At 48.9% G+C, this 18,945-nt stretch overlaps 1 protein-coding gene across 1 annotated transcript in view; it reads right to left on the bottom strand.

The window, feature by feature from the left end:
- Positions 1–18,130, bottom strand: part of LOC146193453 (uncharacterized) — a 50,285-nt gene extending 32,155 nt beyond the window's left edge. Inside the window, exon 1 of the mRNA XM_084602759.1 lies at positions 17,393–18,130. Coding sequence (XP_084458885.1) covers positions 17,393–17,552 — 160 coding nt within the window. The 5' untranslated portion in view covers positions 17,553–18,130. The remainder of the gene's footprint in view (positions 1–17,392) is intronic.
- Positions 18,131–18,945: the final 815 nt, after the last annotated feature.

The raw sequence follows: 18,945 nt of genomic DNA, 5'->3' as shown, positions 1-18,945 counted from the left end.
TGAGAATGGAATAAAGGAGAAGCATTAAAGAAGGAGGCTTCTATCTCCCCAAACTTTCCACCTCACCGTCATCGCCGCCGACGCGGGGAACACACGTGGCGAAACCCACGTGCGCACAAACAAGCGGGCGACGCACGAGCGAACTCGACCACCGACGTCAGCGAATAAATGGACCCCCGCAGAAGCGGCCGCAAAAGAGCATTTCCGCATGCACATGAGAGAACCCCCACGAATAGCTGGTAGTGCCTTCTCTTTCCACATTTCCCCCTCCCCTCCCGCTTCTGTTATTATCTAATTGAACCGACAGCTGGGAGATGATACCACGTGCATATAACCGTATACAATAAAGACGCGCACGCACTCGCGACGTCACTGCAGCGTCTTCGAACGGAACAGTGAGAAAGCGCAGGCAGGCTCTAGGCGATATCACGCCATCGAGTCATCCACGTCGGCTCCGCCACGCGGTTGTGCGCGGCTCACAGGAAAACATTTCCCAAATGCGCACAAAAAGAAAATAAAAGAAAAATTGATGAACCAGAAAGGGCGGCGCAGATAAGCTGTCTGTAGCACTACGAAAGCTAAGAGCGACCTGGACCAATGAGGGTGGTACGCACTGCATGGCTGTCCTCGTAATCTTTTGTGCCTTCGTCAGCGATAGGCACGTCATGCAATGCGTGCTACATCCTTATTGGCCCAGATCGATCTTAGTTTTCGTAGAGCTGCAAACAGCATGTGAAACGAAGTGTAGAGCCGAACGGAACCCGTACACAAAACCGTGCCCTGTGACACTATGGTTGATCCGAAGAGTGGTATTTTGGAAATTAAGCTGTTTGGTGACATCACCGCAGAGCACTCGACCACAACGGCGGCCTGCAGAAGCTCGACCGCGTGCGCACTACGTAACAGTCTCGCCAACAGTGGCCTCGAAGGGCGTTACAAGGAGATGGAAATGCGAGTGTGCGACCGGCGATAGGTGGCAGAACTTCTGGTTCTCCTAAATGTCTCTCTCCTGAAGGGACATTTGGTGCATGGCTGTTGTTAACGGCGAGTTGCCCAAACACAAAATACACACACGGGAACAAAGGGGCAGCACGAGCGCAAGTTCTTCTTTTTTTTTTTTTTTGTACTCTTTCAGTCTTCTTCGTAAATAGCGTTAAAGGGGACCCTACCACCAGAAAATCCGGCGGCGGCGTTGTGAGGAACAAATCACGGGCATATGTCTCTAGCAGCTGACATGATATCAGCTAGTTTGGAGGAGCTGCCTACACTGGTTGCTAATTTGAGGTGGGAAGGTGGAATACCTTGGATGCAGAGTAAGGCAGGATACGCCACGCAGGCATGGTTAGAGCGATGTGGGCTGCTAGGCTACGCTATCGCGTCAAAGGCGCAGCTTAAACAATAATTTTGTTTCTCCCGCGTCTTGTCTGTGCGAAATGAACGGCGGTGATGTGTGGTCACGAAAAAGCCAGAGGACAAGCGCGTAAGTATACAAGACATTTCAAGTGGCGTGGTTCTACATATTGGTAGGCAGCAACTTAATTTCGTTTACAAAAAAGCAAGGGCGCAGTATCTGCCACATCCTTTTCTGTCGACACCTGAACCGCGCAGTAAAGGAACGGAGGAAGGTGGGAGTGAAAGTGGAAAGAGAGAAAGAGGAGCCGTAGTGGAGGGCTACGGAGTAATTTCGACCACCTGGGGATCTTTACCGTGCACTGACTCCTCTCTGTTCCGCCCTAGTTTGGCCTCCACGGAAACGCAGCCGCCGGCGGTCCGGTTCGAAGTCGGGTGCTCCGGCTCAGTAGTCGGGCATCTTATCGGCAGGTAGTGATTTTCACTTTAGACGTTCAAGAATTATAAGAATGCGTGGATTTCAGTCAAGAGGCAATACTGTTATAGCAAGCTTCTCCTGTGTTTTTTTTTTTTTTTTTTAATTTTCCAATGGAAGGACGGGCCATATGACGAGATACGAAAAAACTCCTCTGGCGTGTTATATTTATTATGAGGAAGCGCGAAGATAACGTTTATGGCGCCCGCGTGCTACGTGGAGAGCGTTCCTTTCCAAGCTGCCATCCGCATACATATTCTGGACGATGACGGCATGTTGGCGCCTGCACTGACCGAATTATTTCCTCTTAACCACAGTTAATTTTGGCATCCCATCCGGGATCAAAATACCAAGCGGGTAAAGGGACAATATAAGCCTAAGTAAGCCGAAAAGAGAGCGACGAATACAACTATTGAGACTGCAGCAATGACATACCCAAGCCCCGCCGTGGTGGTGCAGTGGTTACGGCGCTCGACTACTGTGCCCAAGGATGCGCGATCGAATCCCAGCCGCGGCGTTCGCCTTTCAATGAAGGCGAAAAGCAAGGCGCCCGTGTGCTGTGCGATATCAGTGCACACTAAAGAACCCCAGGTGGTCGACATTTCCGGAGCCCTCCACTATGGTATCTCTCATAGCCTGATACGCTTTGGGCGGTGAATTCCATAAACCAAACCACGACGTACCCAGACGTAACTACATGACCACTACTACTATCTAAACCTGGTAACAAACCGTTTGCAGGAGGAAAATGGCTGCTGCAGAAAGCATTGTAAATAGTGCCACGCTTCACGGCGCGTTGCACTCACCATCCCTGAACTCATAGCCCAGACGAGAGCACCTGGTAAGTAAACGGCACGTGTTGTGAGCAACCTTTTTCCTTAAACTCGGGTAGTTTATATATCGGCATGATGGGAATGTGAAGAGCAACGAAAGACAAGGACACAATGAACACACATGGGACACACGAGCGCTGACTTCCAACAGTGTCCCGTGTGTCTTCATTGTGTCGTATACATTTCCGTAATGAATAAACCACATACCCAGACTGCTATACGTTAGTTATATTGGCAGCCACCCTAAATAGCCTGCTTTTTTTACCGGCTCCTACCGGAGCCAGTGATAAAGTGTAGCCCTTACTAACCAGTCACGCCACTTTTCGTCCACGGCACCCTGAGCGTACAGAAATAATGATAGTCAGCAAAGCGGGGACTTGTACCGGAGTGACCTTCACAAAAGTCCACCCATAGTGCTTTCCTACATCGTGTCTCGCGACGCAGACACTACGGAGTCTGCTTTTTATTTTTTTTAATGCATACCTTTTCCCCACATTCACGGACACACTCTATACGAGCACAGCGTGAGGCAACAACGACAAACAACAACTAAAATAGACTATACCGCAGCCAGTGCGCGCGGTGAGCGCAAGGGCGCCATAATGGCTGCTCCGCGCACTATTTGGGTCGGGGAAAGAACAGCGCTTTTTCAGGCCCCGAGGAAATCTTCACGAACGATTAGTCGCCCATCATTGCGGCGTTGACGCACGGAGACCCGGCGTTTGCGGAGTTTAACGAGCCACAAACGTCGGACACTCTAACGAGCGCAGCCCCATGCGGCGTCCCTGCTCCAGTATGCCGGTGCAGGGAAATCCGGCAGTTTTTGTTATTGCCAAGCGTCTTCCGCATTGTGCCGTGGGTGGGTTAGTCAAATGTGCAGTGTTATGCGTCTCACTCTCCCCACCGCCGCGTAAAGACAGCAGCCGAGGTCTCCGAGCGCGATAGGAATGCCCTCTGCGCATCGCTCGTATATATATATATATATATATACCGGGTGTCCCAGCTAACTTGAACCAAGGGTTACAAAATAATATATTTGAGGTAGGTCAGAGAAACCAATTGCCTACAACGGTCAGCCTGTTTGCGCACTACAGGCAATATTTTGTTTTGTAATTACTTAATTAGCTAATTATGTTAATTTCTCAAATTTAAAAAATATCGACTTTAGACCAAAAATGTGAATTGGAAAGTTGTAGAGCACCTTCAGAAACCCCCATTCCATTAATTGCTATAAAGAAAGTCTCACGTGTATCTTTTTTTCCGGGCTCAGAAGAAAGCGCGCGAAATACAAATAATATCACGTGACTAGCGCATTTGAGCGCCGCGATTGTGGTGCTCTCAGTCGTGGTATAATCGAACAAAATTAGCTGCAGCCGTGACCCGATGGTCCCGTTGCAGCGGCAGGCAGAAATGTTGGCGATGGTTCGAGCGAGCTCGAGCTCGCCCGTCGCCACCGCGATTTTGGCCAGGCCTGCGCATCGCAGCAGCCTACATCACGACAGGCGGATGGCGATAAAGAACCGGCAAATGAAGGTGCAGCGCTAATTTTAGTCGAGTCACATGATGTCATCTCGCCCCTTTACCCAAGCCTGTATGCGCAGATTCAGTGGCTGATACCTTATCGCTACGTTCGCTGATGAGAGAGAAGGTGATGCAAAGGCCTTGTTAGAATGTCGGTGGTGTCGGCTCGCCGCTCTCGCTGCTACTGCACCGTCACGTGGGCCGGCTGTCTGACGCGGGCGAAGAAGCCATCGCAGACATATCGGCCTGCCGCTTTAACGGGGCCAAGAAGACACGGCCGCAGCTAATTTCGTTCGCTCAACCCACGACTGAGAGCACCACAATCGCGGCGCACAAATGCGCTAGTCACGTGGTATTATTTGTATTTCGCGGGCTTTCTTCTGAGCCCGGAAAAAAAGATACACGTGAGACTTTTTTTATCGCAATTAATGGAATGGGGGTTTCTGAAGGTGCTCTACAACTTTCCAATTCACATTTTTGGTCTAAAGTCGATATTTAATAAATTAGAAAAATTAACATAATTAGCTAATTAAGTAATTGCAAAAACAAAAAATTGCCTGTAGTGCGCAAACAGGCTGGCAGTTGTATGCAATTGGTTTCACTGACCTACCTCAAGTATATTATTTTGTAACCCTTGGTTCAAGTTAGCTGGGACACCCGGTATATATATATATATATATATATATATATATATATATATATATATATATATATATATATATATATATATATATATATATATATATATATATATATATATATATACAACCCGTATATACTGATCGTTGCGGGCACACCCGTTTGGTTAGTCCCGCGAGTGATTTTCTTTTGCTGTTTATAAGTAATCTGGCATCTGACGGAAGTTTCATTTCGGATTAGGCCTAGCGTCACCACAGAAGAGGCTAAACAAACAAACAAAAAAGACGTTGCGGTTCGCCCAGGCGGAACAAGAAGAAGCCGGGAGAACGATACGGATACGAACGTCTGCTCTGTTCACGCTCGTGCCACGGGCGGCACGCACGGCTCGATGTCTTGAGACATAATTAGCACCAAAGGCCAAAAAACAAAGCCCACCTATGCATGCAGCAGACGCAGTTATAAAGGCTGAATAAGAAACGCCTTAGACTTTTTTTCTGTGGAATTACGCACTCGGGAGATGACACGGCAGCACAAGAATGGGGCACTCCCGAGGCCCACTCTACTGAGAAAAGAGTGGACGGATAAGTGTGTTGCTATCAGGCGCCGGAGGTTGAAGCAGGCGTTTATCGCGCCTTGTTCTCGCGGGCCGATATCGCGGCCAGCAGGGTGTGTTCGCGATGTCCCCTTTCTCTTGTATATATGTGCGCAGAACGTAAACAGGAACTGTGGAGAGTCAAATATAAGCGCGCAAAAATCGAACGAAATGCCAGCAAGATATATAAGGTCGCCGGAAGAGGCTTCCTTCGGTGCAGCACAGAAATTTGAGCAATGGGGGTTTGAGATCGCGGGGAAAGAAGGTGTGGGGTGCGCACTCGCTACGTGGTCCAAGTTTAAACCAACGCGCGCAAATAACATTCCTGACTATAACAGGAGATTGCCATCGTCGCATATTTAGAGTGGTGCAATCGCCGCACTCGTGGGACTTTAAATTTTTGCACTACGGGCTTTCTTACAGCATAATCCAGCTTGCGAAAAATGACGCGGAATGTGCCTGAAAATCTCGCCTGTTCATTTCGACGTCGAAGTGAAAAGAGGTGCCCCTTTTAACTGCCCACGCACTAGTCAAGTGGCCGGACAGGTTGGGCTTGGCTGATACATGGCACAAAGAAGCTTTCTTTTCGAAAAAAAAAAAAAAAGAAAATAAAAGTGCAATGCTAACGCGCGGGGATATTCGCAGCTACGAAGCCGCCCGTTGCGCAGGTGTGAGTGATATATATATATATATATATATATATATATATATATATATATATATATATATATATATATATATATATATATATTTTTTTTTTTTTTTTTTTTTTTTTTTTCAGAGCCGGCGTATCGAAAAACAAGCCCTCTCCTTCCCGCACACGTCAGCTATATGATAGCCGTGCAATTTCACTTTTAGCTGCTCGTACGCAAGGTCGAAGCCTCGCAGTCCATTAGCAGATATGACCTTGTTACGACGTAATTCACAGAGAGAGAGAGAACAAACAATCATTGAAACAATACACGTCCGGGTTCAGCGGATATTTAAGGTGAACCAGTGGAGGGCATTGTTAGCGGGCGCATGGAGAACAAAGTCAACACCGCGTAGATAACAACACGCTCGGCCACTGCACGGTTGACCAAACGAGCGCCTGAGAACAGCGCTCACGTAGAAACAGTCGGTTAGCACGCTTACACTGCAACGCCGCATGCAAATTTTCCCCAAGTACGGTCGCCGCATAGATGGCTTTGCCTTCGGTGTCCTCCTCCATGCACGCCAACACCAGCGAAACATTACAACCTTCAGAAGCTGGTGCCACAGCTCCAGAAGGTGGTGGGAGCCTTCCTAGGCGCCCGGACACAGTCACTTTGGTCTCATACCTATGCCCCGCTCTGCCAGCACCACGTACAAACAGTACATGACTTCGCCACCACCACCTGGACAGTGTGACTTATCCTCCATTTGTAGTACAAGTGGTTATGTCAAAGCCATGCAGTCTATTAAAGCTGTGCTTTGTCCAAGTGGTTAGGGAAGTCTTCGTAAGCGGTTTACGTATACAGGGCCGTCCACTTCTAGCTATAACACGGTGTAGTTTCTTTCAAAAGGTCACTGCACCATGCAATAAAGCAAAGTGGCAGGCACCATTCGAAGCGCCACCTCCGGGTCTCTGTGCGCTTGCATTGCTTTGCTTCGCTATGCGACTGCGTCAGACGCAATGCCACTTTGAAAGCAGTGACCGTATTACAGCTGATTTTTTGGCCTTTGGCCTTACCTGTTCGTCGCTTTGCCAGCCCCACCTACAAAGTGCACGGCTTCACTATCACCACCTGGACAGAGACTTATCCTCCACTTGCACTGTCCCAGCGGTAACGTCAAATCCGTGCAGTGAGTGATTACGGCAGAGAGCGGCACAGAGCCGAGTGAAAAGTGAATACCCGCATTGGTTTCTCATTGGCATTCGCGACCAGGAGTGAGAAAGCGTAAACATATCCCGCGAACGCATGCAGGCGCCCGTTCGGATAATTGCCTCGTGTTCGACGCACACAACGCGCGAATGCGGTAAAAAAAAAAAAGAAAAAAAAAAGAGAAAAGAACAGGCAAGGGTTAAAAACGAGGAAACCTGCACAATTAATAAGGGCAGGCTTGCGGGAATATATACAACGTGCACTTAAGTTTAATACGCATAATTTAGGCATGCCTCAACACGTGCCTCTATAGAGAGATACTGACAAACTGCTAAAGGTACGGTGCAAGACCGCTAGAGAAAAAGAACCGCGTCGTAACGATGTTGATCCAAGGCTGCACTGAAGCGCAAAGCTGCACGCGGGAACCAACGTCGGGTAGTACAGGTCCGTCCACATTTAAGTTTTCACACGTTCTACCTAAGCCGCAAAAACGCCAAGTTCGCATTTATGTTTCGACATTTACCAAAGTAATGCTTTTACAAAAGACGACGCGTATGTAAGAGGGGAGCAGCATTCCATTTTAACGAGCTAACGCGCCCTTTTCTCTACTATATTTCGCTATTATCTTAGGTCGAATGCCGTCCATGCCCGATTGATTATGCACGCCGAAGGGCAAGTGAAGAAAAAAGCCGGATCGCTGGAAGCAGCTCAAAAGAACGGAGCAGAGGTGGCGCGATGTTGTGACGTCAGCATGACGCACGGCGCCAAGGTTTCCGAAGGCTCGTCCGTCGCCGGACTTTCCCAGTGGCCGCGCTGATCAAAAAAATAAAATAATAATTAATAAAGCAAAGGTAGCACTTGGCGAGAGCAGTCATCTCGCAGCGCGTCCTGCCGGCTGGAAACACTTCGGTCGAAACTATTTTTAAATGCTGCGTCTCGCTGGTCGCGCAAAACCTCGACGACTTGTTTGTTTACAGTCAATCCGACAGCTGGGGCTAGCCCAGACGTAATAAACGAAGTGGCGCCTTCCGATGATCGTTTTATTTGCGCGCATAATTTATTGCCGCGAGGATCGCCGTGACACGTAAAGTTTCCCCTTTCACCGGGCATACGTTGCCTTTCCAGTAAATATTTTTCGATATACCCCCACTCGACACAGTGGAAAGTCCCGGTAACTCAACGGTGTTCCGAGAATATCTGACCATGCGGACCGCTACGAAAGATCTTCGTAGCTGAGTCTGACAAGAGAAAACTCACGATCTGGCCCACCACCATCGGTGTTGGGTGACGCTAGCTGAATTTTAAAACGACCTGGAACCGCGAGCTGAAGCGGGTTTATCAGAGAGAACCGCTGGAGCCGATTTTCAAGTAACGCATGCGATGATCCTTGGGCATCTATACTATATTTGTCAGGTCACAAAAAGGTGCAGGCAGACTGACCACTCTGAATTAGCGTCGTCCCAAGTGTTTCCTTGTCGCATTTTTCAACAGGGCACAGCTTCGCATTGCAGCACCGCTGGTGCACTGCGATGCGAATTTATGGCACTCGCGTCCTTTCCTCGTCTAGGATGTTTTCCTGTGCGTCAAATCGTTTTTGCTACGTGCACCGCTATATGCACCGTATAAACAATGCCAGCCCATGCTGCGACATCTGCGCCGTCTGCCATAGCACTTGGTGACGTTTCGTAGTTGCTATTATCCTCAATGAAAAGTGACAGCTGCAGTCAACCTCACAGCGCGTTCCTTTACTCTCTCCTATCCGCATCCGTGCTCGCCCAGGACGCTAACCGTAATTACAGGCCACAGTGCCGCGTACACCAGGCCATTCAGGCGACGGTGACGACCAGGGCGATGCAGCCGGCTTTATTCTCAGAAACGACGGGCATCCCTCCCCACAGGTGATGAGAACGTTGCACCCGACGAGGTGGCTGCTCCGGCGAACAACTCCAGCGATGAGCCAGGCGGCTTCGCGTCACGCAAAACCTCGGGAACGATTCGTTCGCCGTAATCCCTCTGCGGCCGAGGAATAGCCGACATTCGCCCGAGCAGCAAATTGTTACTCACGCAGCAGCCCTTCTTCCGCGAGCTTATCGCGCGCTGCCTACCTCCGTACTACTTTGTCTGACGGCTTCTGCGGAAGCGCGGCGACACATGAACCACATGAACTCCGAAAGTCCGCGGAAGGCGACGTCGTTTCCGCGGCCGAGCAATCACGGGCAGAGGAGGACCCTGTGCTCTCTAAGTGACGCCTGCGCACGAAGAAAGAGAGCGAAAGGATGCATTGGAAGCGGCGCCGCTTATTAGAACGGGCTGCGCTCGAGCACCGCCGAGAGTACAGCATATGCGAATCGAAACAACGCGCCCTTTGTGCTGTACATACAGCACTAGGTCGCGGGTTTGATTCTCGGCAGCGGGACGAAGTTGCTGGGATTCGCGAGTCGGGGTGTCAAATTTGGTCTGCGCTTCCATGCATAGTATCCTCCGTAGGGTGCCAGTCTGCTCGGCCGCAAAAACCGATTTGGAATGTTCAAAGTCAGTGATTTCTCGCCAGAGATGTAAAATACAGCACAAAATCGAAGTGGGCGACCCAAAGAGAAACTGAAAACTAGAGAGCCTCTGCACACCAAGACGAAACCACACTCACAACGGATGTAGTTCAGAGGCGTGAGAATTTCTCTCAACGCAAGACAGAAAACTCACTCTACTCTGTTTTTTCTTGGATGAGATAGCGAACCTGAGATCATATAGAGAAGGAAATCGAGCACCCCGGAGAAGAAAAAAAAAAAGAAATATTCATTGCAAGAAATGCAATAAAAAAAGTTAGCCGGATTATAAAACATTGTAAGGTATGATTTGTCATGGTTTTGCTAGACGGCTCAGCATTGAGAGACCGAAGGTGAGTTTGACAAACTGACATTGTGCCTGGTGAAAAAAATGTATTTTCCTTTTCTTCCCCAAAATGAAAAGGCCTGTCTCGCTTCTCGGTTGACACCGATAGTTACAATGAACGACATACAACTGGAGGTCGTCGGTGCGACTCCCTATGCAAACTAGCTTGTAATTTTAGCAGATGGATGCTTAACTGGAACCGAAAGGTATGACACTCCCCTGACCGCTGTACAAATAACGGTCGAGTCACAATATTGATAAGAAATCTGGTTATATTTTTGTTGTCACTTCCGGCTCACAACATTTGCTTACGCCATTTGTGAGGCAAGTAAGATTTTCGCCTTGATAACCTTGCCTGCGTGTTCTTTCCTTCTGCGACTAGCCTAGTGGGCCACATTCCTTCACTTATATAACGACGTCATTATCAATTTAAAAGAAAATGAAAAAACAAAAACAAAACAAAGCCGACTTCCGATTCCAAAGTCAAACGTAATGCTGTAGCACTACGAAACATCATAGCTGAAAAAAAAAAGAAATCGCTAAAATAGCACAAAAACCTTCTTCAATCATGCCCGTTATTTAATAATTACACCTTCCCAAACGAAATCCCATTCAGAAAAAGTCGGAATGGCCTGCGGCACATGTAGACCTTGAGTGCAAAATGTCCAGCATTGCTATGCCCATAAATGTTCTCAGACCGGGCAGCAAATAATGAGCGCAAGCAACGAGGTGGTTGCGTTCGTTCCCAGCGCCTGATTTTTGGCGCTTTCATGAGGAGACGAGTCGAAGCGACGATCTCCCCACCATCACGCATTTACGAGGCGATAAGCGCCAGGGATGGTGGCTCTGTTCGAATCCAAGTGCAAGGCGCAGAGACAACCAGAGGGTTGATACTTAAAGGAGTGCTTTTCCGCTCGCCTGTTTCGTTGCTTCCGTCTCACCCCATCGCAGCCTTGAAATATCGACCTAGGCTACACCGCGAAACACTGGAGCCTATTGGAGAGGCTCCAGCCAGACAAGGCCGACTGGTCACATTTGCTACACTGTCGTCGATCTGCCGATCAAACCCGCGGCGATACAAGGGTTGGCGGGTTCGCCATCTCGGCCGTATGTCGGAAGAGGCGGAACGCAAAATCGCGTGTCCTTAAGCGCGTCACGCGATGTCAAGAATCCCACGGCGGCGAAGGTCGATCCGGAATCCTTCCAAGTATAGCGCGCTGGCACTTGTCGCATAAAACAAGCATGCAAACAAACATATAAATAAGCGATATTACTGAAGAGCACCGCCCGTGAACCGAACATGACAAAAAAAAAAAAAAAAAAAACGATACCAACGGCGATGAAGGCGAAAGAATATGAAATACAAGTGCGAACCGCCAGATGCAACACCAGCGAATAAAAAAATGACGCGCAGATATTTAACCTAACCACCCAAAACTAGTTTGGTTTGGTTTTGTGGGGTTTAACGTTCCAAAGCCACTGAGACTATGAGAGACGCCGTAGTAGAGTGCTGCGGAAATGTCGACCTTCTGGGGTTCTTAATTAACGTGCGTGCACAGACGTCATCGCACACGTGCGCCTTGTTTTTCGCCCCCATCGAAAACTGTCTCAACGTGTGCAAACTACGCACAGCATGGTGCGTGACATGAAAATGAAATTCTTCCATCGAATTCACATTCTTGTGGCGGCGGTTGCACATACACTCTTGAACAGAGACGACGAGAGAGCAACTAAGCAAGAGCATCTGCAGAAGCATGTGTTAATAGCACACTACTGGAGGTATATGCATACGTTGTCGGTTCGAATCCCCATCCCAAAATGGCCTCCAACTTGACTATAGGCGATGGACCGCTAAACGGGAAGTAAAATGCATCCGGAATGCTGCACAATTCTCATACCAAATCCCGCGTGCATTTTCTCTAAACTCACGTCTCGAGCGTAAAATGTTGAATCGATCAATGTAGCGATAGGATACAAAGAAAAAAAAAAAAAATCCGGCGTTTAGCTCCCCGCAAATCGATTAAGAAGTGTGAAAGCAGTGTTTGGTATGATTTTTGTTTGAGGGTTTATCTTTGAGAGACGGTTGACAAAGTAGCCTTACCCGAAATGAAAAATTGGTTCGGCCCCGCCGCGGTGAACCAGTGGTTAGGGAGCTCGACTGCTGTGCCCAAGGAGACGCGGTATCGAATCCTGGGTGGGGCGGCTGCTTTTCGATGGAGGCGAAAAGCTAGGCGCCCGTGTGCTGTGCGACATCAGTGCACGTTAAAGAATCCCAGGTGGTCGAAATTTCCGGAGTCATCCACTACGGCGCCTCTCATAGCCCGAGTCGCTTTGGAATGTAAAACCCCATAAAACGCCTCAAAACCGACCGAATCACCTTACTATTTTTTTTTTCTTTATTGCCGATTTTGACATTTGAAAGTGAAATCAGAAATACAGTGCATAAAACGCGTAAGCCAGGCTTCGGCAAAAACCGGCGAATCACCTTACTAACTTGCGGTCATGTACTGATGTTAAAGTATTAATATTTTAAAATTTATGAATAATTTAAAGGAAAAATTTAACAAAAAAAATCCCGCAATCAAAAGGCGGTTCTAAAGGCGCTATCGAGCCTTAAATTCTTTTCCCTCCTTTACTCTAAATTCTCTACGGCAGAGTAAACGTTGGGCGCTGAATTACTTGAATTCATCGTTAGCTGAATAAGCGATTAGATATCGTGACGGGAGCAATGACGTCAATGAAACATTCCTTGTTCGTGGTACCACAGATCGCATGGCATCTGACGACGCTAGCTGTCCGCGTTGTCGTAACGATGTAAAAACAAGTGGGGCCGTGACCCACACATCGTACAGTGCGCCATCGAGGAAGAGACCTAGCAGCGATTTGAAAAGCATGACGCAGCGATGCACCTTCGTGACCAGAATGCCGCCTCTTCCCTTAGTGATCGCGAACGAACAGCTTGGGGGTACTTCGTCGGGGACAAGGTCTGGCGGGTGAAACGACAGCTCCCATTAACTATCGTCAGTAAAACAATAATGCACATAAGGGTATATGCTGAGGACAGCGAGATCATGACGACGGCGCATGCGGAACTATATACGCGCACACGGTGCCAGCAGTGGTCATGCAGCAGCGAATGTTGCGAACCGCAAAGTGGTTGCTTGCGTGGAGGGACGATACGATAATATGAGTAAACTTTCGGGCTCGCTAGATAACCTCTACTTTTTGCAAACGTGCCCTACGCGCACTCTCAAAAACAAGCGGCAACGCCCCTCATAACACATCTCCTTCTCGAACAAATTACGTAGAGGAGAGCCACTTGCGGGATGAACAAGTCGTCAATCGACATTTTCTCCTAGTAACGAACTGCGCGTGTGAATAAAAAGGTTTCTTTCCAGGTCGCATATATCGCTGTTTGTTGTTCGGTCTGATAACATTTATGGGCACAGCATTGCGCGTAGCCCCACGTCAAGCTGGGCACCTTTCGAGCACTCAAAGTTCACATGGCCATAGACCATTCCAATTTTTAGGATATGCGACGTGACGTCAGGAAAATTGTAACCATTAAATAACAGGCACCACTGGAAAAGTCTTTTGTGTGTGTGTGTGTTATTTTCACGATCTCCACACAGTCACGCACTAACCCCCCCCCCCCCCTTTTATTTCATGCCAGTTACCTATGACACGGAGTATAAATATGAGAATAACATTTATTTTTCTCGCAGAACTGCGTGCTAGGACGTAACTGGAGAATGGCTTGCAGATTATTTAGCACACGAAGGTCAAAGTGCGAGTGAGCTGTATAGTTACTCCAAGATAAAAAAAAAAAAAAGGGGGGGGGGGGGGGGGGGGGCAGATGCCCGTCATAAGACATGCCCCCCTGCAGCCAGTGGTGTTGGCTGATTTTCAGGGCGCTGTGCCTAATCCCCCGGCAAGCTCCATTTCATCTGCCACACCCTGCGCTCTAATAGCAGGTCTAAGAGGTTTGACGGCATATTAGCTGCAGGGGGATCCTTTCCGGGGCAAAAGCTTTTTCTTGTTTCTTCATCTGTATGCCAAAACATTTATGCGAAAAGGTAAATATAAAGGCCGAACAGCTTAAAGTCTGTGTGGTCATAACGCAGGGGTGGGTCGTCGAGCTGTGCGGAATTTCGCCCGTGGTTTACAGTACGGGCCTGCGTTGTTACGCACGCTTTTTCCGCCGTCACACTTTGATAACTCTACAAGATAGTAACATTGATTTCCTTACCCCCCCCCCCCCCCCCCCCCCACCCTTTTCCCTGCCCCATACGCACTTCTGCAGTGAACGGGCAGTTAGTGATGAAATCCTGGAAATTCATATCATTTCCAATCAACGTCGCTCTAGATTCAGAAGAACTAATCTAGGTCAGTGCGCATATCCGGAGGATGGACCCATTTGCTAACCTCTACCATTTGTGCGGGGTAAAACTGCAACGGCGTCGGCATCCTGAAAAGCCCGCCGCGGCCTTTCTCGAGTCAGCCGCGGAAGCCCGTGGCCGATACGGTGAACGCGACGACCTTCACTGTGCGGCCCACTACAATGGCTCGCCGTCCTCCAAAAGGCCGCCACCTCTTCCGGCGGCCTATTTACGCACAGGCAGCTGCGCCAGACGCAGCTGCACTTCACAGCGCGATCTTGAAAGCGTAACGGAAAGGGTTTCCGACTCGATCATAACCGCGTGAAACTTTTTGCCAAGAGCCAAGATACGCGGCGCGCATAGCAGGCGAAAATTCTCGCTTATTGTTGCTTTCAGTATTACCTGGTGGTATAAATTCCGAATGCACATTGATATTATAAGACCTTTGTTCCCCTGTGGCTTCCCATTTACTGACAGATGTTGAACGCGCTCGGATCAAAACCTTTGGCTCGGATGTGTCCGAAATTCAGCACACACTTATTGACGTTTATTTAAAAAATTCTGCGCATATATAGGAATTATTTTTGGTCTGCGCTGTTTTCAGTTTTTCGACGATATAACGACAACGCAAGCTCTGTTATTCCGCAGGTGCAAACTCAACGTCAGGTTTACTGCGAGTTGTTAAGCGCTTCGCTTCCATCTGCCGTTCGAATCCATGCGAAGACCCCCAGATGGACTCGTACCCGAGGATACAACCTTTGGGGGCGATGCTCTGGCTATAGCCACTGGTATTTCCGTGCTCTCCTGTTCCGAGTGGTCGAGCCCTTGCATTTTATGCGTAGTATTTGCTGTCGTTGCTTCCCAGCACCGAAAGCTACGCAGATTCCTCTGAACTTCCGTGCTAGCCTCGGTGTCAAAGAGTTCAACTGATATGATAAAGTACTCTTCGGCAGTAGCGGTTAGAAGACTCCAAATGTGAAATCTTTCTATGGTATCTAAATGCCTGGAATTCATGAAACGGCACGGGTTCATAAATTTTCTGCGAATGCCGAAACGACGTTCTTTAAACCGGCGCGATTCACTACCCGTACACCTCTCCAATGCAGCTGCCGGCAACGTCCTCCCGTAAAAGCCGGCCGGCGACGGCCACAGCTGTCGCTCAGCCGCGGCCGCCCAGCGCAAGGCCGATCGGCGGCCCGATGAACACCACGAGACACGCCGACGAGTCTCCTTCTCGCATTACACTGTAAACCTACGAGTTTTCCCCTCCTCTGGGCTCTATGACTTTTCCTTTTTGTTATTAATACGGCAAGAGTGTCCGCTGCAAACGCGGAGGCGACCTTGAGACGCAGCAAACAGATGATTCCAAAACAGAGGGCAAGCATGTTATTGCATGCTTTGCAAAGGCACGCGAACAGCTACGTGAGCTAATATCGCTACTGCATGCAACGACTCAACCAATAACCGCACTTTCGACGAGAGATTATCGCGACCACTTTTGCCCAGAGCTATGCTGGCACTGATTGGTGCAACGTAATGAAAGTAGCGCTGCGGCGAGAGCGAAAAGACTTAACAGAAATAGGAACATATGTGTGTTACTCTCGCGTTGTGCACTGTCCATTCTGAGCTGTCGCTACACGCGGGGCCCTGGCCATGAGCCGAAGGCTGCGTCACTCTAAAGCGACCCTACCTCGCCCCGGGAGGCACCGGCCTCAGGGACATTCCACTAATTATAACAACGGTGGGGCGTACTGCTGTCCCCGAACGCATTGCCTCGCCCCGCACAGCACAGTCAATGCCGCGGACGCACAGACCGACCGCTCATATAAGTTCGTGCACATCTTTTTAAACTGTAGACCTCGAGAAGATGGTATTGAGACACTTGGAGGGGGACCATTTGCTCCAAGGGCGCGTTCTAGCAGAAACCGATCCCGTCAAATCATCCATGCATGCATGCAGCCGTCCGGCGAGAGTTGCAGGTAGAGCGACGAGACAAACAATAAGGCACGCTCAGCAGCAAAAAAATTCCCATTCACGCTCCGATGACCTTCAGCCAAGTTCAGACAGTTAAATAACGGCGCGAACGGGCAGCTACAAATTTTCGAGCAAGTCGATCGCACCTGTCTAGAGCGCTCGAGCGGTGCAGTATACAGTGACATATTCTAAGGCAGGTAACGATTTTTACTGATCATACCTGCGCCGCAGTGCAGACGATTTCACGCAAATTGCACAGACACAAACGCACTGCAGATAACAAAGCAGGGGCCGAGTTGTACGCAACGATTACATCGCAAACCTGTCAAAATCCCTATCAATGAGCCCCGCTCCTATTGGTCGATTAATTTGCGCCGGTGGTCATGTCGACCAATCGGAGCGCGACGCAAGTGTGACAAATTTTTGACAACTTGTGCGATGTTATCGTTGCGTAAATCGGCCTCAGCTTCGATTTGCACACCGCTCGAAAGATCTAGAAAATTAAATGTTCTGGCTCTGTAGTACAACTGCGCTTTAAGAACGGGGTAATCACGCACAGAAGCAGGTTTCGGCGGATACCTTACGGAATGCGACTGACAGGTCTACCAGTGGTATCATTACAATATGAAGAGCGTGCTCCTGTACGAGGCAGCGCTGTGAACTTGAACTCCGCGCCGCAAGAAGCACGCACCCGAAAGCAATACGGATGCGCAGGTAGTAGTAGCACACGTATATTCGTCAAGGTCAGCCGCAATTAAACGCGTGCGCAACGCCGTCCGCCTACATCTACAACGATCGAGCACAAGCACTGACAACTCAGAACAAGTAAAATACAATCCGTGTCGAAATTATCCAAAAACGGGACTCTCATAGAAGGATAAAAAGAAAACACTCACCCAGTGACACTTCACAGGCGAGGGCGGCTGCTGCGAGGGATCCAGCTGATGCGCCGGCAATTTTGTTGAGGCAGATCTGCGGCGCGTACTCTCGGAAGGCGCTCGCCACTCCAATGTGGTAGATGCCCAAAAAGCCGCAACCGGAGAACGAAAGATTCATTGCGCTGCACTAACAGAATTGCCGGTTCCTGTCTACTGTCCAGCGTCGTCCGAAGGTTGAAGTGCAGATCCGTTTTTCTTCCTTTGTTCGGTTTTTCCTCTCTTCCTAGTCGCTGCGCAGACTCGGCAGTTTTCAGTTTCACTAAAGAAAATGTTTATCTTAGTCTCCACACTCGCAATATTTCGTAAATATGCGCGGTGTTGTAGGTACGTAGGTTGATCGCAGAGCAGATTCGACGCACAGCAGGAAACAGCGTAGTTACGCATCCAGTCAGCACCGATCGTTCGACAGTTCTGCCACCGCCATCGCCCAAGTCACGAGAGCCGGCGATCCACCCTCCTCCTCATCTGGAGAGGCGTCACTTTTGTTTGGGTGTTTCCCCGCAGACGCAATGCGCGCGACTCGAAGGCTGCCTGCTGCGCTCACACCGTGCGTACCGCGCGAGCGTCAGCTGTCGTGGGCACTGCGGACTTGGATTGTTGCGCTCGTGTCACCGCCGTCTCTAGCGCAGCAAAGAGATTTGCTTTGCGCGGCAGTGACTGCGGCAGATTGACAGCTTACAAACGGCGCAGTACCGAAAATATAACAAGCGAACAAACAGAAAAATAAAAAAAGCCCGTTGTCCCACACGCGAAGGTGTGCCACACTCATGTGCTTCTCTCATTGGCCGAGAGAATGTGGCGTGGTGGTGACGTTATATGCGTCATTACCATGGCAACGCAGATGGGCCGCTTCCCGCGCATTGTGGCGCGCGCCTGGAACTTGGCACCGGCCTCAGCTAATGCTCTTATTACAGCTTTTGGTAATGGTGCTGCCTTCGAACGATTATTTATTGCTTACAAACTGACGTCCGTCGCATTTTTTCTTTTACTCAGAAATTGCCTTTACGTATTACTTACGTGAGGCTTGTACTCCTCGCGGAATGGCCTACAAGGTGGGTTTCTTTTTTGTTTTTTGGATCACTTGACCAATTGATTTCCAGAACTTTCGAATGCAGGCAATAATCACGTAATCAGATAATAACGAATAACATTTTTGTTCGGTCAGAATAAATAAGAAATGAAGCCATGTTCATTCTGGCAAAGAAACTTCCATAGAAATGACCTCGAAAGAAGGTTTCACGTTGATCCAAGCGTCAAAACTACATATTGGTAACTACACAATACGCATGAAAAAAAATTTGAACCTACCCTACAGCGCGTCTAAACAGAAAGCAAGCAAACAACAACAGAAACCTTTGTTACTACAATGCAAACATTGATTTTTGAAACCATTATATGTCTTGCAGTTTTTTTCCAGCAGGGAGGCATTGACCTGAACTATTATACTTTCAAAACCACTGAAATCATCATTCCGCTAGAGATTTCGCCGACCACCGCCGACATGCCATGGA

This window comes from Amblyomma maculatum, chromosome 4 (genome assembly GCF_055883805.1).
Source record: "Amblyomma maculatum isolate TAMU_Amacu chromosome 4, ASM5588380v1, whole genome shotgun sequence".
NCBI lineage: Eukaryota > Metazoa > Arthropoda > Arachnida > Ixodida > Ixodidae > Amblyomma > Amblyomma maculatum.
The sequence above is the reverse complement of the archived record's forward strand: the minus strand, read 5'-3'. Positions and strand labels throughout refer to the sequence as shown.